Consider the following 24,283-nt stretch of genomic DNA (forward strand, 5'->3'; position numbering starts at 1 on the left):
GGCCTGGTAGTCTTTTTTTTTTTTGAAAGGAAGGCCCAGATAGTTCCATGCACGCGGCCGAGGGGGGCCACGCCGCCGTTGCGCGCCTCCTCCTCGACTGCGGTGCGCCGTGGAACGTGCTCTCGCCTTCGGGCCTCTCCGCCGGAGACCTGGCGTCCGACCCCGACACCTACGACCTCCTCCTCGACCACGCGCTCCGCTCCGAGCTCATCCTCGGCACCGTCGCGCGTCGACAGGCGGCCCCCGCGAACTCCGACGACGGGCCGCCCGCTGAGAACTACCTCGAATCCAGGGTCTCGTTCAGCGAGGAGAGGGTGATGGACGCGGAAAGCAAGGCGGTGATGATGGCGTGGGAGCGGCCGCTCATGGAGGCGCACGCGCGGGCGGTATGCCAAGGCGGTGGCAAGGTGCTCAACATTGGGTTCGGGATGGATCTCGTGGACGAAGCCATACAGAGGTACGAGCCCGAGGAGCACACCATCGTCGAGGCCCATCCAGAGGTGTACGCGCGGATGCTCAAGCTCGGGTGGGGCGAGAAGAAGAATGTCAGAATTGTGTTCGGGCGATGGCAGGACGTAATGCCACAGCTCGAATCTTATGACGGTATAATAAAGCTTTTAACCGTGCTTATTGAATTCAACACTTTCCTGTTTGATCTTTGATGTTGCAAGGATTGCTTGTTTGGGGATAAGTTTCCATGTTAAGGAATGTTGTAGTTGTAGGTGTGTCTGCAGTAACATTTCCATGGCATGCTCTAGCAGAGGAATGGAGAAGTTTGGCAAAGGGTGGAAGATATAAGTAGGGATGAAAACGGTCGGAAACGGTAATTATTCGGTAATCAGTTTTTTGGTCGTTTTTCTTTGATTGCGAATAAATAGGATATACAATCTTGTATACAAATTTGTATTCTTGTTTTGAGCATTGAGCTTGTAAAGATTCATAAAAGATAAACCTTAAATTCATCATATATTTTCTCAAATGGTAGATATAAAATTCGGTATGGATTCGGAAACAAATTCGGTATTTTTTTCACTTTTTTTTGTTGTAGGGAGCAAATAATGCATAAAATAATTTATGCAAAATTTTATTCTTATTTGTAATAATATGCTTGATAATATAAGAAATGATCACCATCAAATTTTATACATATCTATTTTAAAATATTAAATTTATTCTAACAATTCAGATTACCACTTTCATCCCTAGATATAAGATTGTTGGATTATGTATTAGTAGCTGTTTGCTCTGTTTTTTTGGCCTTTCTGTAGTGTTGCTATATAGAATGTCATTGGATTTGGTTAGATTCACAACAAAGCAGCTTTAGTTTTCCAGTTGGTTTTGGTGCTTAATTTGTTATACAAGTTAATTAGAACTTTGAGACAAAGAGGTGTTTAAAAAACTACAATGATTTAGTGAAAGCTTTCAAATTAGGGCCACTAAAAGTTTTCAGAGTAAGTGGATTTTGGACCTTTCACAGCAGAATCGTGCATCTAGATAGTTTCTGCATGTTTGTATTATGCATCTTTAGGGCCTTTCTGTGCGTGACCTGGCAAAGCACCAGGAAGCCTTGCTTATTTTCAACTCCAATGGAGTCATTTTCAACTCTATGCACAGAGATTTTATTTTCTTTAATGAATCTATTTTAAGGTGGGTCTTTCTTTAATCATGTCGCTAATAAAGTTTTCTTATCTTCTGAGGATATTCATATATTGAAGTAATAATTCTGGAGTAGTTGGCAAGCATTAGGCCATAGGGTCTCTTTGGAATGCATGAGTATAATGGAAAAGGAATGACAGATACACTAGGGCACTGCCCCTGCATGGCGTAGTTTAAATGGCCCTGAACCCAAGCAACCCGACTATGCTCCCATTTGCACCACAAGGGCAAGGATAGAAGGAGATAGAAATTCCTGATCTACTTCTTGCTTAATCAAAGGAGATACAATCCCATCCCTGTACATGGGGTGAGTTGATTGCAATGAAACCTACTCAACCTAATATTTTTTTATAGATAACAAATCTAATCCTTGGGACACCATGAACATTTCCACATGGATACTTTTTTCGCGAGCATTACTGTGCCACCCCTAGCATGGCCTAGGCTGCACTAGTGCAAATGGCAGCCACAGACTAATGTAGTAGTAAACATATGCACAACCATGCAAACAGAGGAAATAGTATTTTGGATGATAAGTTGAGAAAATGCAGGAACTTAGAATGTACTAGAATAAGGCACAGACCGAGAGGAATATAGTAGAAAACACAGAAGAAACGATGTTTAGATTGATTAGTTGGGAAAACAAAGGAACTTAGAAGATACAACAATACTTTTAAACAAATTTGATGTGTGGTATATTTTACTTAACAAGCAATCGGAAAGTATTAAAACCAAGACATGAGAATCTGTCTATTGTTTGCCTAACAAACAGCAGAACACCTAAACTTTCCACAGAAACTCAAACCATTTTTCTTCCTTGTTCCCCCTTTTTAAGTGTCCTATAGTGAATTGTCTGTAAAGTATAGCAAACTCTTCAGAATAAGTGATTTGGACCTTCTGAGCATGGCTTCTTTCTAGATAGTATGGATGCATGTTTCTACGTCATGCATTTTCAAACTTTGTTTATCAGCAGAGATAGCAATGCCCTTGAAGTTATAATCATGCTTCTCAATCATCATTTTGATTATTTGAGTGCTTAATAATATGTTCCAATAGAAGATGTCAAGTGCATGACAACTTATTGAATTCAAGTGCTAGTCAGCATCCTTTGTGGATAAATTGTTGAATTATGAGCGCACAGTTCCTCAGTAAATAGTTTTGTATATGTCAAACCATGTGCAGTTCTATCTTTGAGACTTTGACTTAGACATACATCACTAGACTTTTTTTTTCCCAATTCTTTGAAAGCATCAGAGGAAAGCAAGAAAGGAACCTGCAATCTGCAACCAACTATGTAAAAGTGTTTGGTATGATAGCTGAAAATGATATGTAACTGCTGATGTGATGACGACATCCTTTATTTATTTTTTTAGCAAAACTTGTCATCTATTTACCGTCAGAGGTGAATATGAGTCCACATTCAGAATAGATGTTACCATCAAATAACTTAACGTTCCTTGCGTACAAGTATAAAAACAATTTAATAAAAATCTGTTCTTATCTACTGGCAATTGACTGACAAGAAACTTAAAGGGTGACGGTCCATCAGTAGTATTGACGGGGAGTGTAATACGCCAGTTCACTCTTCAAATGATATTTTAGGTAATTATATTGACAATTTAAACTTTGAAGGAGTTGGTCTAGCTGTGTTTCACTGGCTAGTGGAAAGTACTAAAGCTATATGTTCATAGTTGGGAGTTGGGATATCTTCTCTAATGCCGTTCTCTTGGGATACATACAGGTATATTTTTCGACACTTACGGGGAGTACTACGAGGACATGAGAGTTCCACCAGCACCTTCCTAAGCTGCTGAAGCCCGGAGGGATCTACTCATACTTCAACGGCCTCTGCGGCGACAACGCATTCTTCCACGTGGTGTATTGCCAGCTCGTCGCAATGGAGCTGGCGAATCTGGGCTACTCGACGCAGTTCATCCCTCTCCCCGTGAAGGATTGTGTGACAGAACCGCCAAGTTAAACGGCTTAATTAAGCGTAATGGCCATCATTTGAACGCATCAGGCGTATTAGCTTAATTAAGTGTAACCTGACAGCCTGTTTCCAACCCACAGGCCGATCGAAACACACCAGAAGTCTCGCGCGACAGCGAGCACAGACAGTACCAGCATAATATAATTTCACAAAAATAGATAATAACATATATATTTACACAATCACTTTAAATTTAGAATTTACATAAATTAAATGACAGCAGCGGATGAGAATATGACCTGAGAGGAAGAAATTTGATTGAGAACCAATAAAACGAAATGATAACTATGAACACGTGAGGACGTCACATCGAGCCCACTGATGCGAATCCTGGTTAGCTTCTATACCTGAAACAGGGTAAACAACAAACCCTGAGTATACTAATACTCCGCAAGGCTTACCCGACCAGTGGATATAACTTAGCCCACATATCTAGACATGCAAGGCTTTTGGCTGGTGGTTTATTTTGCAGAAAAAGCAACTAAGGTAATTCCTCACTTTCATTATTTTAGCTCCAGGTTCTATATAAATTAACTCTCATCTAATATTTGCATAGACCTACTTTAGCAATCATGGTGATGCAAGCAAAATAATTCAATGAGATCAATATGTCGGTACCCCAGGACTGGGGTACCCCCTCTTGCTGTGTCTAGGCAAGGATCTTGTAGTTATCCTTAACTACATCCAAACAGCCGGACCCCTGCGGTCCGGAGTCCTGTTCTCCCAGCAGCGGCCTGGTCCGATCTTCAGTAGGGAAAGGTCCGGAGACACCACGTGTCCCGGAAAAGGCAGGAACTCGTGCGCAAGCAGTCGGGGCTCCGGACCTCCCCGAGGAGACCGGACCCCCGCAGGGTCCCGGACCCCCTGTATAATAACCGGGCCCCTCGCTAAGGGAAGAGATCGACGCCCCGCGTCGGGGTGGTCCGGGGCCGCCACGTGTCTGCCAGACATGGCCGTTTGGGTTTCCATACCAATGTTCACCCACCATTGTATTTATTGCAGTAGGTGAACGTCTGCATTGATATGACAGAAGCTGAGGCGTTTCATTGACCAGGGGATACTATTGATCGCATATTACCAAGGCAGTGGAGCCGCCGGCGCCGCCCATACTGCGTCTACCAGATGGATACGACGGCTCAGCTTCGCCCATTATGACGCTACATAATAGCCTCAGCAGGCCACGCCGCAAGCTACGCTACTCAAACGGGCGCCTAATTGACGGGACAAGAAAAGACCCCCCTGAGTCAGGAGAGCAGCAGTAAAGATTCGCTACCACTGTAGCCACAGTCACGTTGGGCCCACCTGTCGGGGCATCAACGCCCTATGTATCCGCTCCCCCTTGATCTATAAAAGGGGGGGACGCCGCTAGAAAACCTCAGGCTGAGCAAGAGCCAAGGCCAGCGGAGGATAGGTTCATACACACCACCAAGAATAATACATCTCCCAGTGGACGTAGGGTATTACGCTCCGGCGGCCCGAACCACTCTAAAACCGAGTGTTCTTGATTCATTGTCTCAGCGTAGATTCAGCCCCATCGCCTAGTACTTCCCCGAATACTCCCTCTCTGGGAATAGGCGGGTGCGCTCCGCCACCCGGCTGTGGGTACCCCTAGAATCCCCACGACATTTTGGCGCCGTCTGTGGGGAGGACAGGCGTTGGCTGGATTTTCGGGCTTCTGGGCCGTGTTCATCCTCTGCAATGGCGAGCGAGAAGATGAAGGAAGGCAGCGCCACACTCACTTCACATGCCATAGCACCGGCGCTCCAACGCCCTCGGTGCGGCGGCGCACGGCAGCGACGCCTGCTGTGCGTCGCCACTGCGACACCTCTGAGCCGGCGTGGCAGCGCGCAGCGGAGGCGCCGCTGCGCGCTGCCGCCCCTACGTCGACTCAAGGTTTTCTCTCAAGCAACGGCTACGCCTCCTCTGCGGTGGCATGGCGTCGACTCAAGGCTTTCTCTCAACATGGAGCCTGGAGTCGACGGCCATCCCGGAGGAAGTTGACCGTGTCGTCCTGCCGTCTCCAGCGCCGGAGATCCACCTCAGCGTTGCTCGGCGCTGCTGCAGACAGGACCCCGCCTCCTCGTGCGGGGGCCCCTGGCGCTAGCACCAAGGACAAGCCGGCGAACGACCGCACTTCTCCACGCGTCGCGCCGGTCCATCTGCTGCGCAAGCGCTCTGGTTTCCATCGGCAACGGCGACGGCAGGGGGAGGGGGCCTCTTCCATTCAAAGCCAAAGAATTTGTCTCATGCCATGTAAGCATGTGACAGCTCTTAGGCAAGAAGGGGTCCCCCGAGCTCCCGAAGTGATGCTGGATGATGCGGTTCAGGCACGTCCAGGGCGCCTTCACCTCCGAAGAACACGCTGTATAGCATGCAGCCGTAGGTTACTCCTAAAAAAAACTAAGAGAGTCCCTCCTTTGCAATAGCGTGGCGTCTACGTGTGTGTCCAGAGCGGTCAAGGTCCGACCTTGTAAACCCGACCTCTGGCCCTATCACACAAACAGGCAAAAGCGGTCCGGAGTGGTGGAGGTCCGACCTCATAATCCCGACCTCCGATGTATACCGTGACAACCACAATAATAAAGGAGACTTTCTTTTTCAAGTTTTACCTAGGCTCCACCCTGATTACATCTATTCGCCTTGGTTTAACTATTCTTTCCTCTTGACCGGAGTTTCCCTTATTGCTAACAATCCAAGTTAAGTTGCTGGCTTGTGGTCAGGTGAAGACACCCCTTCTAGCTGGAAGGCGGTCCGGACCCCTAGGGACCTGCTCTGGGGAAGTGGTATTTGTATCCTGGGGTAGAGAAGCTCCGCGTGGCTTAGCCTGGTAATATACCCTAAAGTTTACGTACTTCACTACCCTGTTACAAGTACTCTAGTATCCAAGACTGCTGTCTTTAGAGGTCCCGGGCTCTCTTCCAGTATAAGGCTTGGTTTCTTTGCACCTTACTATGAGGTCCGGTAACATGCTTCATCGGATTGTCAGCAAACGGTCGCTCCAAGTCCACTCCGGTGGCTCGCTCCGGCGGAGACCGCTCGCCACGGTCGCTCCAAGTCCACTCCGGTGGCCCGCTCCGGCGGAGACCGCTCGCCACGGTCGCTCCAAGTCCACTCCGGTGGCCCGCTCCGGCGGAGACCGCTCGCCACGGTCGCTCCAAGTCCACTCCGGTGGCCCGCTCCGGCGGAGACCGCTCGCCACGGTCGCTCCAAGTCCACTCCGGTGGCCCGCTCCGGCGGAGACCGCTCGCCACGGTCGCTCCAAGTCCACTCCGGTGGCCCGCTCCGGCGGAGACCGCTCGCCACGGTCGCTCCAAGTCCACTCCGGTGGCCCGCTCCGGCGGAGACCGCTCGCCACGGTCGCTCCAAGTCCACTCCGGTGGCCCGCTCCGGCGGAGACCGCTCGCCACGGTCGCTCCAAGTCCACTCCGGTGGCCCGCTCCGGCGGAGACCGCTCGCCACGGTCGACAAAAGCCAGGTCCGGGAAGCAGTGCTTGCTCCCTGGGCGATCCGAAGTCTGTGTAGCCGCTTAGCTTGGCTCCGTACCCTAAGCCTACACCTTCGTCGCCCCATGGAGAGCACTCTAGTACCTAAACCTAGCAACAGGCATACCGGCCTCAGGGGTCCGGGATGCCGCTCTCTCCGTAAGCATGCCAACGCAATCAACTTGCGTAGGAGCTCATCACGATGGTGGCCCCACCTGCGGGTTCGTACCTCACCCGAGGTGGGCCCGGGGGCCACTGTCGGTACCCCAGGACTGGGGTACCCCCTCTTGCTGTGTCTAGGCAAGGATCTTGTAGTTATCCTTAACTACATCCAAACAGCCGGACCCCTGCGGTCCGGAGTCCTGTTCTCCCAGCAGCGGCCTGGTCCGATCTTCAGTAGGGAAAGGTCCGGAGACACCACGTGTCCCGGAAAAGGCAGGAACTCGTGCGCAAGCAGTCGGGGCTCCGGACCTCCCCGAGGGTCCCGGACCCCTCATGGGGTCCCGGACCCCCTGTATAATAACCGGGCCCCTCGCTAAGGGAAGAGATCGACGCCCCGCGTCGGGGTGGTCCGGGGCCGCCACGTGTCTGCCAGACATGGCCGTTTGGGTTTCCATACCAATGTTCACCCACCATTGCATTTATTGCAGTAGGTGAACGTCTGCATTGATATGACAGAAGCTGAGGCGTTTCATTGACCAGGGGATACTATTGATCGCATATTACCAAGGCAGTGGAGCCGCCGGCGCCGCCCATACTGCGTCTACCAGATGGATACGACGGCTCAGCTTCGCCCATTATGACGCTACATAATAGCCTCAGCAGGCCACGCCGCAAGCTACGCTACTCAAACGGGCGCCTAATTGACGGGACAAGAAAAGACCCCCCTGAGTCAGGAGAGCAGCAGTAAAGATTCGCTACCACTGTAGCCACAGTCACGTTGGGCCCACCTGTCGGGGCATCAACGCCCTATGTATCCGCTCCCCCTTGATCTATAAAAGGGGGGGACGCCGCTAGAAAACCTCAGGCTGAGCAAGAGCCAAGGCCAGCGGAGGATAGGTTCATACACACCACCAAGAACAATACATCTCCCAGTGGACGTAGGGTATTACGCTCCGGCGGCCCGAACCACTCTAAAACCGAGTGTTCTTGAGTCCTTGTCTCAGCGTAGATTCAGCCCCATCGCCTAGTACTTCCCCGAATACTCCCTCTCTGGGAATAGGCGGGTGCGCTCCGCCACCCGGCTGTGGGTACCCCTAGAATCCCCACGACACAATATTTTATATAAACATACCTAACTCACATTCTACATTTTTGCTACGGTGTGACAAAGAGACCAAGGCCCTCATAACCGCGAGACACGGCGAATCGATCCGATTTAACCTTGCAAGGTGGACCTAACCAACACGGCTCGTATTTGCCCCGTCGGACAATACAAACCAACCATTCCCCTCCCCGCCTCGAACTACAGGACCGCCCCACCAGCGTATAGTCAGCCGAGCTCAACGAGAGACCACCAAAAGTAAATACATGCATCCCAATTCTCCGCGACTACTCGACTCGCCCTAAGGGGTGGGAAGGAGTCCTGTACTTTCGAAGTAAGGCAGTACTCGGCTTACCGGTTTCGACTACCTCCTACTCCCGGCATGCAGTTAGTACAATTCAATCCCCGATCAGCACTGCCACAACGACCGGTCCTTAATCGACACGGGCGGGACTAAGACACACAGGAACTCTGTCCTGCTGCCATACCTATCCATCATCCCCGCCCGGTCTCACATCTGCATATCCATTTCAATCCATTTCTCAATTACTGAAGTATAACGACAATAATGTATCTTGCGAGTAACCGGCAATTACTCGGCTTCTAAAGTTTTCCTATAACTCGGGAGTGACGAGAAGTCACTCGTCTTCTATCGAGAACTTATTAAACATAGCAGTTCTATCGTCCTATACATACTAGTACAACTCCAGGAATCTAAGGATCATGCAACTAGGGTTCCAATCAACTCCTGAAACATAATGCACAAGTAATAAAAATGTATATAGATATCATAATTTAAAATAATCGGACATGCACCGGGGCTTGCCTGGGATGAACACTGAGTCAGTGTTAGTTAGATGATACTCGCTTGGCAAGTACCTTCCTTGGGATCATGCACATCGGGATCCATCCATCCATCTTCTAGACGTGTCCACCATTCACCGTCTTCTGTCCTGGCTTCAACGTGACATCCTTCACGTGGTTCATCTATCGTACCTAAATGAAATGCAGCAATGCATATGTATGAATGTAAAGTTCCGAGTTGTTCAGTGATTTAGGTGTTATTATTTTTTTCTTCACGATAAAGTTGTAGTCTAACAAATAGCAAACAATCATATCCCATGGCAATCGTTTATAGAGTAGTTAACTACATTTCTAACTACTCATGGCATCACGATCAATCAGCACAAAAGAAGTTCACTAACTGCACAAACAAGCAGTAGTTGATTCCTATAACATGCAGGTCTTGGCTTACTAATAATTAAATAACTCAGTACATAAATAAAAACAATTTCAGCAACAATTATTCTAAACAGAAGGTACAAAGAGAAATCTGCTTTGTAAAAATCATGTCATTTCATGCATCCATTTAATCCGAACAATTCATTCATTCAAACAATTCCTAGAACAAGATTGAATTATACAAGTCAGACCAGAGCAAAACAGAAGCTGAAAATTTAACAGGAGGTCGACACAGGGATTAATTAGCTACTGTGAATTTTTCATGATTTTATCTACACATAATTAATTCTAAGAAAATAAACAAAACAGACATCAATCTTACAAGATTCATTTTTAACTTCTGTTCTAGTCATGAACTGGTGCTCAAACTTCATGGACAAGCTAATATATTCAAAAAGAACACTCAGAAATATTTTCATGATTTATCATGAATAGAAACTATTTACCATAATTAAAGTCTACTAAACAAACATTAAATCAAAGAAATAGCTACTCATGAGAACTGACCACGAAATTTTTATAACAACACTAGTGTCACATTAACAAACCACCATAAAAATTTCAGAGCATAACAAGGCTCCAAGAATTAATTAAGAAAAAGAATAAACAACTAGCCTTTATGCACCTAGTAACATAAATCTAATTTTCCAGCAAAAATTTTAAACTAACAACCAGCATATTATGATTCTACTGCATAGATCTTTACACAAGGATTCCAGAACAATTGGATTTGCTAATTTACGAATTTTCTACGAATTTCTACCGAATTTCAAAGTTTACAGCTAGAAATTACAAAGAAGTCCTTAAAGCACTATTCGTCTGAGTCACAGTCTATTCAAATAACCCCTGGACTTTCTTGAATTTCAACCCGAGGTCCTTGGTCGCGAAACAGAGCAGGGGCGGCGATTTCGGGCCCGATTCCGGCGGCAGGGCTCAACGTCGGCATGGGGAAAGTTGGGGAAAAGCTAGAGGGACTCGAGAGCTACCTCTGGGTGGTCTTAGAGCGCGAGGAGGTGGTCCGTGGCGGCGGTTCCACGGCGGGCGGCGGCCGGCGGCGGTACTGTGCCGCTGTGGCGGCGTTCCGGCGAGGCGTGGAGGTGATGGCCGGGCCTGGGATCTTCGTTGGGACGAGAGCAAACGGATTTGGGGGTTGGTGGGGGTCGACGCTGGCTCGAGCGGCGGCTCGGCGTGGAGGGGCGGCCATGGCCATGGCGGGCGTGGCGACTGGCGAGCGCTCGCAGGCAGGCGGCGTAGGCAAGCTCGGCCGGTGCGTGCGCGAGAGCGAAGAAGAGCAGAGCAGCACGGCGCGTTGTGGCAGCGAGAGGAGAAGTGGAGCACGGAAGAAGCTTCGTGCGACCGGCGTCGTGGCGTGCGCGAACGGCGCCGTGGCAAATTTGGCCACGGTGAGCACGCACGGGGAGGAGAGAGCTACACGTGTGGCTTGATAATTTTGACCAAATTTGAATCTTCAAATCGTGTTTAGCACTCCTAATTGAGGGGTGTTACAGATTGCCTGCCCGATGAAGTCTGGAAGGGCGTGAAGCAGAAGTACTGGCAGCTGGACACCTACCACCTCCCCGTTTGCCAGTCGGAATCAGAGTCGGAGTGAAATTCTACAGAGGAACGGGGGTATCTCCAATTTGCATCTGAAGTTTCTGAACTGTTTTTTGGCTAGTTCAAGCATGCTGTGTTAGTACAAAATAGCACCCTGTCTCAGTTAAGGAGCTGAACTTTCTTTCGGCGTGCGATGGTTTCCCTTTCGCATGTTCCTGATGTGTGCGTTCGGGCCGATGGGAGAGAATTCCCGTGGAAATTCAGTTCCCTGGCAATCATTTTCCTGTCACGTTGGAGTTGGAGCCGTGGTTCCAAACTTCCGGTGCACCTACTGGCGACCGCCCGACGACGTTCGCATCAAGTGGCCACTGTCAGTTCAGTTGTGTGGTGTTCCACGATCATTCTTACGGCGTTCCCGGCGCCCGGGCCGGCCGGTGAAGAGGACTGGCTGTCAGAGAAGCCTCGAAGCTGGAAGAGTACTAGCCACGAGTGCGTGAGTGGACCTTGCCAGGTCACCGGTCGATCTCGTTGGTGATGACTTGCGAGCAAAATGCACGTCGTTGTTCTGGAACTGAACCTTGTGCTGGCGGTTTCCCACGCTTTTCCACGTTCTGGAGCCTGGACGCTGTTTTTTTTCTTCTTCTGGTAATGATCTGCTCGCCCGGCAAGTAAGAGGAGAGCACTGCCGCTCGGACTCTCGGGTCCGGTAAGACTCCGCCTGTCCTCCGCCGCGCTGCAAGTTACGGTCACCACGCCGTCGTGCCGTCGCCCTCCGCACACGGACGCAGGCGTCCATCCGCATCCGCTCGTGTTCCCACGCGCGAGCACGCAACCGGCTACATTCCTCGGACCCGCGGGCGGCGACCGGCTCCGGTCGCCGGCGTTGCGCGGTGCGACACGGAACGCTTGTTTTCACCTTGGAATGTTGTGATCTCTCCACGCACTCAAGTCACAGCACGCACACACGGTGGCCCCATATTCTGTTGGTAGCGACACGGAACGGAACACGGCCCGCTCGGTGACGGGTAGGAGAACAACGGTTCAGGATGTGAGTCTAGACTTTCAGCACACTTACTGCTTCTGACGGGTGGTGTTCACATGAACAACCGATCACTGTTACTGCTCGGGTCAGTGAGCGCTGTGAAAGAACCTTCAAAGCTGGTGGTTCAAGCTTCTTGCTGGGTTGGCACCTCATTGGTTTTCCACGCTCCATCAGGCTCCGGATGCAGATTTCTCTCCCGCAGCCGCAACGAAATCCTTGCCCGGCAAGTTGGCCATGATGATGATCAGATCCTGTTCAAGACTTTTCGCCCTGCGCTGCTCCTGTCTGAGCAAGAAGAAATTTGGTTGGTCCTAGCTAGCAAAGCAACTACTTTCTCATTCCTGTGGGCGACCTTCTGGACGCCCAAGCGTACGCCCCCGTGAACGAGGCATGGGTTCTCCGTCTCTCCGCCGCCCGGCAGCTGCTCCATCAGAATGCTGGGATCTCCGCACCATCGCCTATCACCGCACGTCTGCACACGCGGGCCGGCGGCCGGCGCAGGGCACCCGGCCACCCCATTCCTCGAGCTCGTGAGCGGCGACGGGCTGTCGTTTGTTGAGAGAGCCCACGCGGAGTCGGGAGAGTAGGAGCAGTCGACAACGACAACAGTGGCAGCAGGGCCGGTTGCGCCTCCCCGGAATGGCAGCCGAGCCCCAGGACTTCCACCACCGGAACCCTTCCGTCGCTGGTCGCTCTCCGTGTGGTCCACCAAAAGGCTTTCTGGTTGGGTTTAGCTAGCCCCCGGCTGAACCTGCCACTGCACTCAGGTTCGTCGAAGACAATCGCACACGGAGCGGACCGGCACGGGATGGTCACGGTACCCAAAGCATCTGCTCCGTTCTTACGTGCTCGCACCAACTGCGGGCGAGGTCGCACGGGTGTGCGGGTGCTCGACGGCTGGAGACCCACCCCGCCGCCGCCGGGCGCTCGGCTAGCTCATTGCCGTCGTCACGGGGGCACGAGGCAGCGTCGCCGGTCGCCTCAGCATTGACGGTCGTGGCCTTCGCTTTCTAGAAGCAACGACCTCGGCACGCGACACCTGTCCCCTCGGCCACCCACCGCTACCACTGTCCACTGGATGTCTGGATCTGCCGCCACGCGCCTGCCCGCCCAACTACCTATCAGATCACGTGGCAGGAAGTGCGCTTATCAGTTATCACCCCACAGCTGTGAGCTGATCCGGGACCGGGATCACTTGTTTTCTTGAAGATTAATCGAGGTTAGTTTATGGATTCCCGTAGTGCCAGATGCCCCGATTAGCAGGCCGATACGTTTCACGATCGGCGCTAATTCGATTTTCTTTTTCTTTTTCGCCGAGCTCCTCTGTGTTGTTCTACCAAACTTGTGGTCCTGGGGTGGCTCGCTGCGTCATTAGTCCACCCTTCTTCTCCTGCGCATCCTGATTCCTGTGGAGGCGATGTGCCCACCGTTACGGCGTCACCACCGTACCTTGCAGTCTCGCACCCCCGTCCCCAGCGCCCATACCAGGCTACCAGCAGTAGGGTTACGTGTCATCATTTTTTCGTTGCAGACGGGCATGTAGTTGTTGCCACGTTGCCATGCCACGAGCGGTGGTTATCTGGCCGGTGCAGTATCAACGAACAGTATTGGGCGGGACGACAAAAATAAGATGGATGGCTTCTCTGGAATATTTGAACAGCGTGCTGATTTTACAAAATATTTTTAGAGAGTGATTGGATAGGGGTGGGGGAGATGACACAAAAGCCAACGAGAAGTACTACTTTTTAGTGGACGTTGTTGAATGTCACATACTATGTGCCATCGTTTGTTTGATCGGCTAATTAGAAAAAAAAATCTCACAAACAGACAGATTTTAGTGAAGATTATAAAAAATTATAACAACATAGCAGACGCCAACAAATCTCACAAACTTACTTGTTTCACCCAGCTAATAGCTAGCAGATAAGACTATCAAGATTCCTATAATCCAGGGATTCGAATACCCCAGATTATTCCTTCAAATCTTTAGTATCCATTTTTTATAGTCTCTATCATAACTCATATTTTATAATTTCTCTCCCATCCAAACAGCTCCTAACCTGTTACATTTGGAAGTGAAGGGTGTTTTTTTTTATTTCCCAGACTTCTTTCTTTTAAGCACACAGTCGTTGTTGATACGACTTTTTAATTATTTTTACGCGCCGTTTTCACTCTGGTACTATCTTTGAAAACTACATTAGTAGTTTGGGAATATTCTAGTATGGAAGATGCCCTAAATTCCTGGATAAGCCATAGCCACCGGCTCCTCTCACACTTGCTGTAGTATATGCGTATCGTTTGTGATTGAATTTCACACACGGAAACTTGGTTCCCTGCCCTAACAACGAAGAGTGCTGCTTTTGTCCAAATTTCACAGGGTGTGCTTCCAAGTTCCAACGCCTGCTGACCGGTGACCAGGGTTTACAAAACCGGTGGAAACCGGTCCGGTTCCGGTTTGGGCCGGTACCAAACCGGCCCAAATTCAAAATTCAAATTTGAAATCAAAAAAATGAAAAATTTCCAAAAATTTCCTAAAAATACTTCAAGGTGCGACAAATCTAATGGTGTTAAATTTTCTCAAAAATTCGTTCGTTTAACATACTTTTCAGACATTTAAAGTTAAACCAAAAAAGAAAAGAAAAAAAATAAGACGGCCCATTAAGGCCCACTTGGTAAACCGGTCAAACCGGCCGGTAAACCGGTCAAACCGGCCAATATACCGTTCCAAACCGGTTACACATGCGATTTTAAATTTGAATTTGAATTCAAACCGGTCAAACCGGCCGATAAACCGGTCTAACTGATTGAACTGAGTTTTTTGAATTTAAATTTGAATTCGACCGGTTTCCGACCAAACCAAACTAGTATACCGGTACCGGAACCGGCGGTTTGGCCGGTCCGGTCGGTAAATGAAACGGTGACACGATCTGTCCGCATCAGGTTGCCCGCACCGCAACCACTGCCCGGCGGAAGCCGTTCGTATCATTCCAGAACTTCTACTACCGCAAGTCCACGGCGCACGGACAAAGTGGAGTGGACCGGCGGTCAGGTAGTGGGAGCCCCCCTTTTCCGGAGTTGGCATGGTCGCGAGCGCACGGCACCGGTGCCGCGTCGCGGCCAGGCCGGTCGATCTACCTCGCCGGAGACGCGCAGCGCACCGATTTTTTCCGTGCGCGGGCAGGCCCTGGCCGCGCCCGGGGATGTCACGCCCAGGGGCGTGCCGTTGCCCTTGCTTTCACCCGTAACGACGCGCTCGCGTGCCCGGCGGACAGTCTAAACTGACGCGCATGCACGTTCGGATCGAGATCGACAAGGCTGCTAGCCTCCGTTTCCTCTCCTCGCCGTAACAACCAACCCATGGCAACTGAACTAGTAGCAGCCCAGCCAGCTTTCTTCGGCAAAAGCGTGTCAAGAAAAGGGGGAAAAGATCATTCCCGTGCGCGCGCGTGCGTTCCCGTTGAGGGCTTGAGGCAACCGGGCCCCCGGCCGTTCCTTGGACTCGACCGTGAACTACTGCGACTGGCTCGCTGACGCTGACGCCTGTCGGCTCGCGCAGTGGCACAAGTGGCGGCCGTGGTAGCACCTCCCCGTGACACACTACAACTAGCATAGTACTAGTCCAAGTTCTAAGCACTTTCTGGGTCGGAACGGGTCGCTCTCCGTGCAGGCCTGAGACAGAGCGTGCTGCGGAGATCGGTCGGGTTCACCGAACGCGGCCACGCGGCAGGCTCGCCTCTCAGCGCGCGGGTCTCGCTTGCGCACGCATCTAGCGCGGCAAGTCAGCGCGCTGTAGAAGGCAGAAGCACTTGCCCTGCCCTGACTCACGGGGTTATCGGGTAAAAACTGCTACTAGTAGGGTAAGCCACCGAGGCCAAGTTGTGTTCTTCCCTGGGGCGATGCGAAACAGGCTTCCGGTACCGGGAAGCGAAACGGCAGCGGATTCGGGCGGGGGCGGCTGCCGGCTGGAGCCCGCCGTCGGCATCCACCGGCTATCGGCGATGTGCCTTCATGGCCGTCGTCGTCACGGGGCCGCGCGGCACGTCAGCTTCGACGTTGCCGTCGGCGGAGATCTTTTGCTCGGTCGCGCTTCCGCTGCACTTCACCTTTGTCTGGAAGAATCGATGCGAAACAACTGTCGCCCGAGTGTATCTGCCGCCGGCCTATCAGCTTATTGGCGCGTGAAAAAGAAAAGAAAAGACCGCTTATCACTGACAACTCGACACAGCTGTTCCGGGATCACGGGGTTCTGGAAGACTAATCGCAGCATGTTGTGTTATTTAAGTTTTAAAAAAATAAAAAAGAGTTGCCGCGCCAGATTAGCAAGCTGATTTTATATTTCCGTGAATCGTAATAATATTTTGTTAATAATTTATTATGTGCAAATCAATCTCTACATGTAACTGTGCTTTAATCGCATTTTCGCAAATCCCCCTTCGACTCACCCTGCGCACTCCCTAGATGTTGATCCTATTCTCAGATTAGAAATTTGTATGCTTCCACTTCCACCCTTTTGGCTCACCTTGTCGTTTGCGTTCGACGATAGAGAACTCCCCCTGGACACAATTTCCTTTTGCAATAAAAAATGGGTTTCGAAATAAAAGCAATTCCCTTAGCCATGTTGGAGATGCATGGTTCCAGTACCATCTGCTGACTGGACTTGGTATTGATCCCAAAGGAAAAAAAAAAGACCGCACGTGGTATAGCATGCTACAGGACAGGAGCCGGTGTCGGTCAACGCAGCGTCGGCGAAGAACCCAGCCGGCGGACAGGGCCGGAAAGTCGCCGGCGACGGCGAACGTCGTCGCCTCGTTGGAGACGTCTATCGGAGATAGGCATTGCACGCCATCGTTCTGGACTGGATTGCTCTGCAGGCGGCCGCTGGCCGACGACGCTGGTGGCAGTGACACGGAATGCACGCACGGCTCGCTGATCAGGCAGGGGCAGGGCACAAGTAGGCACCATGCATGCATGGCACACCCCTCGTGATCGTTGTCAAGTCCTAGCCTCCTAGGACTTTCTGGACGGGAGCCGTTGCTGTCCGCGTGATCGATCCCTGGTTCGTTAGCCCGGCCGAACCCCGCCGGACACTGCATTCAGGCAGCGCCGCCGGTGCACACCGTGCACCGCGCACAGCCCCCACGCGGTGTAGGTGCACGACGGCCGAAACAATTGGCCTGCCCTCACGTGTTGCGCTAGATCCAGGGCCAACCGGCCAAGTCGTGCGCTCCTCTCTCGCCTTGCGTCAGCTCCCGGCGTGTGAAACTGCCGGTTCGAGCGGGAACGGCGGCCGGGCCGGAGCGGAGCCCCACCACCGGCCGGCCCGTCGGCGTCACGGGGTAGCTCTGATCTTTTTCCTCGCGCTTTTCCATTTCTGGAAGCATCCGCCGCGGCAGCTGCCTCCTCGGCGTCCACTCACACGCCTACCGGCCTATCAGCCGGCGGCGTAAAAAAAAAGTCCGCTTATCGCACAGCTGTCCCGGCCTCCCGGGGATCGCTCGCCGGTTTTTCGGGAAGACCGATCGTGGCCGGTTTTTATTTTAATTGCAGCCGTGCCAGGATCGCAAAGCCCGCCCGGCCGCTGCGTATCGTGGGAACGAGTGAATCGTCGTGGTCTATGCGCCTGCGCGTACAGTTCCTCTTCGGATTCCTTCTGTGTGTTCACTGCTACCTGGCTGCGGCCATGATCGTAAGTCCAGGTGCGCCATCACCTTCCGAAGAACCATACGCATCCAAACTGCTCGTGCTTTGGAGCTTATTACACCGTTTTTTTTTTTATGAAACGAGCTTATTACACCGTTACCACCATGGCACCATACGGTCTCCCTACGTACGTACAGCTAGAATCACAAAACAATAACCACCCACCTTGTTTAATTTCCGCGCAACCGCACTGTACCATCCGTGTTGGCGTATCGCCAGATCATTGTATAGTTACATTTGCAGTGTATGCTGAGAGTTTGTGAGCAAGTGGCTGATGGGGATTTATTTTTTTCCCTTGTTTGGTATTGTTGGTCCGCAACTGTTAGTGGGGAATTCATCATTTACTCTAAGAAAATACTAGGCATAGTTGAATTCGTCCCAAAACTATCGTGCGCTGCTACCAACACGGGCGGAGCTTCATTGTGGCCCCCCATGGCCAATGAAAATTCTCACTGCATGAACAGTAAAATGGTTAGTGGAGTATTTGTGAATAAGCATGTACATAGTACGTCTATGTCACCGGTATGACATTTTTAAGTCACCATGTTCTTAACTGGATCAGGATATCTTTTCACCTTGTCAGCACACGGAAAAGGCCATGAAGTTACAAGGACAGACGCAACAGCGATAGATGCATCCACCTATCACCAAACCCGGTCCAAGCACACCTGTGTGGAACAAACAATTTCCCGAAAATAAACCGCCAGCGATGCTTAACTAAAAAAAAAAACAAGAACGGCGAGTCAAATCGCCCAATCCTATAAAGCGACACCTCACAGGATAACCACCGTAGACTCCGCGCCTTCTCTTCCCCTGTTCCCCACCCTCACCCGACGCGCTTTCCCTTTCCCCGCACCAAGGCCTCGTGCCCTGCTACTTAACCTAACCCACCTCAGAACAATTCCCCATTCCTAGATTCCAACCAGCTCGCACGAGTCGGTACTGGATAGAGAGGGAGGAGGAAGCCAAGAACAAGCAGTCGTACTCGTCTTGCGCGCGCGTGGAGAGGAAAGATCGGATTTTGTCTTACGTTTGGTGAGCAGAGATGTTGAGGGCGGTGGCGAGGTGCTGCGGCCACTGGCCGCCGAGCGCGGCGGCGGCGGACGGGATGCTGTGGCAGACGGAGCTGCGGCCGCACGCGGCGGGGGAGTTCTCGATGGCCGCGGCGCAGGCGAACCTGGCCATGGAGGACCAGGCGCAGGTGCTGGCCTCCCCGTCCGACACGCTCGTCGGCGTATACGACGGACACGGCGGGGCCGACGCCTCCCGTTTCCTCCGATCTCGACTCTTCCCCCATGTCCAACGTGCGTTCGGTTGCTGTTTACTACTAGTATCCGCCTTCTTTTTTCTTGCCTTTGATCGTGCCTTGCTGATTCTGCGATTTTTCTTGTGGCAGGCTTCGCGACGGAGCAGGGGGGCATGAGCACGGAGGTGATCCGGAGGGCGTTCAACGAGACGGAGGAGGAGTTTCATACGCAGGTGAGGCAGGAGTGGAAGCAGCGTCCGCGGATGGCCGCCGTGGGCTCGTGCTGCCTGCTCGGGGCCATCTCCGGTGACACGCTCTACGTGGCCAACCTCGGGGACTCCCGCGCCGTGCTCGGGCGTCGAGTGGTGGGGGGCGGGGTGGCCGTCGCCGAGCGGCTGTCCAGCGAGCACAACACGGCGTCCGAGGAGGTGCGGCGGGAGCTCGCCGATCTCAACCCCGATGACGCGCAGATCGTTGTGCACACCAGGGGGGCGTGGAGAGTGAAGGGGATAATTCAGGTGAGAACGTGATGAATTAGCCATTTCATTTGATTGATTGGTGCACCCGTGGGACAATTTTGGGGGCAAAAGGTCACTGCTTGCCGATCGAAGTCTAGTACATGGTTGAATTGTAGGTCTGTTATGAAATTATATAGTAGTTCCCTAATTTATACTCCAAGATGAAAACATTATACTACCTTTGCTAAATGGGAGAAGCCTAAACCACGTGACCGCGTGAGCCAAGGGGATCTGGAACTTGGAATTTAAGCTATCTTCTCAAATTTTTAGTGGATTTTCAGTCAGTCAGCAAGTCTGAGAATTTGCTAACTTTGTGTTGTTCTTAGATCGCTGTGCTGTTGGTGATTTATACTAAAAGGGGCTAAAGATTACAGTATTGCAGAAATGAAACTATCGAAATGGAAAAGTCTTCCTCTGTGTTTTTAGGACTTGAGCTGGTTGATCATACAGAAGATTTTTCTCACCACTCTAAGAAAGAACACTGAAATGGCCGACTTTTGACTTTTCATATTTCGGGATCACTATTCTGCAAAATATCTTTAGGCTTTAGTTGCTGTACATAGCACAGTATCATCCTGTGAGGTTGGAAGTTGGGGCAGCATCTTCTGGACGTGAGCTACTTCTCTGTGTTATACGCTTCTTGATATATCCTGGGAACTAATGAACTTGTACGCCTTGTTTGATCAACTTATCTTTTTAGTTACAACTTAGCATAGTATCAAGTGGCCAACATTGGTGAATGTGAAAGTTCAGATAATAAGTGGAAAAAGAGAAATAACATAAGCTAACATGTGGTGATTGTGCTTTCAGGTGACAAGATCCATTGGTGATTTTTATCTGAAGAAACCTGAGTATAGTTTGGACCCCTTGTTTCGGCAAGTTGGTCCCCCTATTGCATTGAAGCGACCAGCTCTTAGCGCTGAACCATCAATTCAAGTTCGCAAGCTGAATCCAAACGACCTATTTCTGATATTTGCTTCAGATGGTCTTTGGGAGCACCTCAGTGATGATGCTGCGGTGCAAATTGTCTTCAAGAATCCAAGAACTGTAAGTTATCATCATTGGCCATTTCATTATGAGGTATTTCTCCATGTTTGTGTAGCTTGAAGTGTAATTAATTAAGTTTTCTCAAATTTTTGCAGGGAATAGCCAACAGATTGGTGAAGGCTGCCTTGAAGGAAGCAACAAGAAAGAGGGAGGTCAGGTATCGTGACCTGAGGACGATCGAAAGGGGTGTGAGGAGGCATTTCCATGACGATATCAGTGTTGTGGTGGTCTACCTCGACCGCCACCGTGAGCGCCGCCACACCAGGGTCATCGATTCTAGCAGCAACTGCACCAGCGCCCCTGTTGACATTTACTCATCCAACACACAATCTTATAAGAGCTGAACTCCATGTAGTGGGCTGGGCAGTGTTCGGCTATCCTCTGGCTGGTGAACTGCAGTTGCAGATCAGGGTGCGCGAACTGGGGCGCCATTGCCATTGGAGGAGCTCGAGATGTACATAGATAGTGTGTGTGCATGGCGATTTGATGCTGGAGAAGATCATCTGTTCTTGGATTGTGTAGCGTAATTGGTTAATCGCAGCATTTCTTGTTTCTTTTTTTTGGGGTCAAATTATGCTTAACCAGCAGTAAGCCGTCCACTGGAGCGGGCTTCAAAAAAATCTGTAATGCTGCAATACTGCAGCGTCGTGAGGTAGTTGATTAGGAACTGGAGGTTAGTGGAGACCAAAGAATATATGCTCTGCTTACAATCTGGAAGTTTGGTTGAGACATGAGATTTGCTTCAGAAAAGGTTGAGACATGAGAATCACCCTGTTCTGCTCCATCACCAGCCAACAGTGTTTTTCTCTCACACCACTCCAGCAGCCACTAGGCAGTCAGCAGTGTTTTTCTCTCACACCACTCCAGCAGCAGCCTCCAGCACAAGCACAGCGAACAGGGTGATAATATATACTCTTTGCCGCAGATGAGATGCGCTTATTTCATCTAGCATTACCGTTTGCCAGAAACTTGCTCTATAATGATAATGACAGATATACCTGGACTCGTTGAAATCCTATATAGGAGTATGGTAGAACGGAGCGTTCAAATCGCTCTCTGCATAATTACGCCTTCCATCTTGTGTTGCGCACATGCTGTCTGTGCAACAGCGTTACAATATGTTGCCCGTGGAAGCCGCCTTCCGGGAAGGAAGACGGACACCTTCCCACTGGGCGTCTCTTCGGATTCCCTGAGCCTAGAAGCTTCCTCGCCATTTCGAAACACGGGACCAACGCCATCTCTAAACCCCAAACCCTCGTTCCCTTGCTCAAAAAAAAAAAAAAAACTCGTTCCCCTTCGCCATTATCCGAACCCAGACCAAGCACCAAGCTCCGACCACAGAGCCGAGCCCCAAATGGCCGCCGCCTCCTCCATGCTGACCGCCGCGTCGCTCTCCTTCTCCGCGCCCCCGGTCTCGCGCCTCCGAGCCGCCCCTCCCACCGCCGCCTCCTTTGCGGCGCGTCGGCGCGCGGCGGCCGCCTCGCCCAAGGCCACGGCTGCGGCAGAGGCGGCCCCGAAGAAGAAAAGGGCGACCGGCATCACCCAGCCGAAGCCCGTCTCCCCGGCGCTGCAGGCAATCGTGGGCGCACCGGAGATCCCCCGCACCGAGGCACTCAAGCGCCTCTGGGCCTACATCAAGCAGCACAACCTCCAGGTCCCCGAGCAAAACCCTTACTTACTTGCCCTGTATCTGTAGTGTGGTCGGTGTAGCTTGTTTGTATGCGTAATAGTAGATACGCTTAATAACTGGAAACAGGAACTAATGTGGCATTTTACTCGGAAAGTGAAAGGTACCGCAGTTTAGTTGATGTGGTTCAGGATTCTATCAATAGTCACTGTAGGATTCTGCTAGCACCCAGGAGCCAATGTATCGATTAGCATTCTGCCAATAGTCGATGTATCGATTGGGATTCTGACAATAGTCACTGAATCAGTTATGATTCTGCTTGCAAACTAATACTAGCATTCTTGCTATATGCACAGCAATGCTTTGGTACTATGATTGGTTTTTGTTCGATGATTCATAGGTGAAGTAAACGAGGAGTCTGTATGATCTATCATTCTGTCTACACATGACATTTCCAATTAACTAGAATTCTGAAGTCTGTAGGCAGGCATTATGATTAAGTCACAATACATGATATTTGGGTTTAGAGAACTGATGCAGTTTGTGGCATTGTGGTCTTACATATAGTGAAGCATTTGATATGGTGTGTGGTGGGTGACCTTGTGATTGTAATGCTCTACTAGTTTGGTTTTGAGAAAGAATCAAAGAAAGAATTTTCTTGTGAATATAATTGTTCTCAGGATTGCTGTTGTAATTCCTATTTGCCTTCGTGTCTGAAAAGTCATCCCGATTCTATATCTGGAGTTTGGACTGGTACAGGTGCTCAGTTGTTTTGAATTGCTTAGAATCCAACTTCTCTTTTACTTCAGATTTCATAATATGATAAAGTTGTGAAACTTGTTAGTGAGCTAATTAAAAGGGTTGAACAATGGCCTGAGCTTCCTTTTCTCATTATTAAATATTGCCTGTGCCCAAATGTCCCATAAAATTTATGGATGTGCTTGGTTATGTACTGATGCATTGGGCATATTCACACTTTATCAAATCCAGTTTACCATGTGCACTCTCAGTTTCACTGTACTGCCTTGTGATCATGGGGAAGATACCACTCACTTTGGCAGCAGCTTTGCATGTTAGCTAGTAGTATAACACTTTCACCCTTTGCTTACAGGATCCTGCAGACAAGAAGGTGGTCGTTTGTGATGAGAAGCTGAAGGCCCTGTTTGCTGGGCGGGAGCGCGTTGGATTCCTCGAGATCGCCAAGCTTCTCAACCCCCACTTTGTGAAGTGAGGAGCCTCTTCCATGGAGTTGGAGTTACCCTAGATGGTTTCTAGCGATCTAGACTTTTAGAGAGTGCGTCGGTTGGCTTTTGTTGGCCCTTAGTTAGCTCGACTTAGTAGGATCATCTAGCTCTTCGCTGACAATGTTAGTGTGCCCCTGATGGTGGTGGTTATCTGAATTGCTGGTTATGTCCTGAACACCTTCAGCTCGTATGCTTGTAGCTCGTGTGTTGACAAGCTCTCGAGTTTGAGAATTGCGGAGTGCATTTCAGCTTTGTGGTCTCTTGCGCTCATTTCGCTGCTCTCCACAAAGTTGCATTCAGTTCAGCCAAATTGTTTTTTTTTTTGAGATAGTTGTAGATCGGTCCAGTTACTCAAATATACCGATGGGCTAAAATATATGAGCCTACTTGGTGGCTGGCCTGATCTAGGTTGGGCCATTATAGGTTCCGCCTTCGGTCTATCCCGCCCCAACTCTGTCAGGCCCATGCCCATCCAGACGCCCGGACAAATTCGTTTTTCGACAAATGGCGCTCGGAATTCGGAAATGAGGCCGGCAGATCGGCAACGGACTCGACGACAGTTCCTCACCTCACCCTGTCATCCAGCTTGCCGGAAGGGGGCTGTAAGCGAGGGGTGAGTTGTGCATGTGGTGATGGCCCCGCGGAGTTTTAATGTCTAACAGCTCTGTCAG

General features: G+C 50.6%; 2 protein-coding genes, 1 long non-coding RNA gene and 1 pseudogene across 3 annotated transcripts; 3 read left to right on the top strand and 1 right to left on the bottom strand.

The window, feature by feature from the left end:
- The first annotated feature begins 2 nt into the window (after nucleotides 1-2).
- LOC120649680 lies at nucleotides 3-11,335 on the top strand (annotated as a pseudogene).
- LOC120649681 lies at nucleotides 3,951-11,154 on the bottom strand. Its single transcript, XR_005665337.1, has 3 exons — nucleotides 10,621-11,154; nucleotides 9,209-9,388; nucleotides 3,951-3,993 (listed from the first exon to the last, which is right to left on the bottom strand). It is a non-coding gene; the product is annotated as an uncharacterized LOC120649681 (long non-coding RNA).
- A 7,387-nt stretch (nucleotides 11,336-18,722) lies between the features above and the next one.
- LOC120649682 (probable protein phosphatase 2C 34) lies at nucleotides 18,723-21,504 on the top strand. The gene is made up of 4 exons (XM_039926542.1): nucleotides 18,723-19,234; nucleotides 19,327-19,694; nucleotides 20,505-20,741; nucleotides 20,837-21,504. Exons 1-4 carry the CDS (start codon nucleotides 18,976-18,978, stop codon nucleotides 21,083-21,085), a joined length of 1,113 nt encoding a protein of 370 aa, XP_039782476.1. The 5' UTR covers nucleotides 18,723-18,975; the 3' UTR covers nucleotides 21,086-21,504.
- Nucleotides 21,505-21,976: 472 nt separating this feature from the next.
- LOC120649683 (upstream activation factor subunit UAF30-like) lies at nucleotides 21,977-23,882 on the top strand. Its single transcript, XM_039926543.1, has 2 exons — nucleotides 21,977-22,395; nucleotides 23,480-23,882. Exons 1-2 carry the CDS (start codon nucleotides 22,096-22,098, stop codon nucleotides 23,597-23,599), a joined length of 420 nt encoding a protein of 139 aa, XP_039782477.1. The 5' UTR covers nucleotides 21,977-22,095; the 3' UTR covers nucleotides 23,600-23,882.
- Nucleotides 23,883-24,283: the final 401 nt, after the last annotated feature.

Source organism: Panicum virgatum, chromosome 9K, assembly GCF_016808335.1.
Source record: "Panicum virgatum strain AP13 chromosome 9K, P.virgatum_v5, whole genome shotgun sequence".
Lineage (NCBI taxonomy): Eukaryota > Viridiplantae > Streptophyta > Magnoliopsida > Poales > Poaceae > Panicum > Panicum virgatum.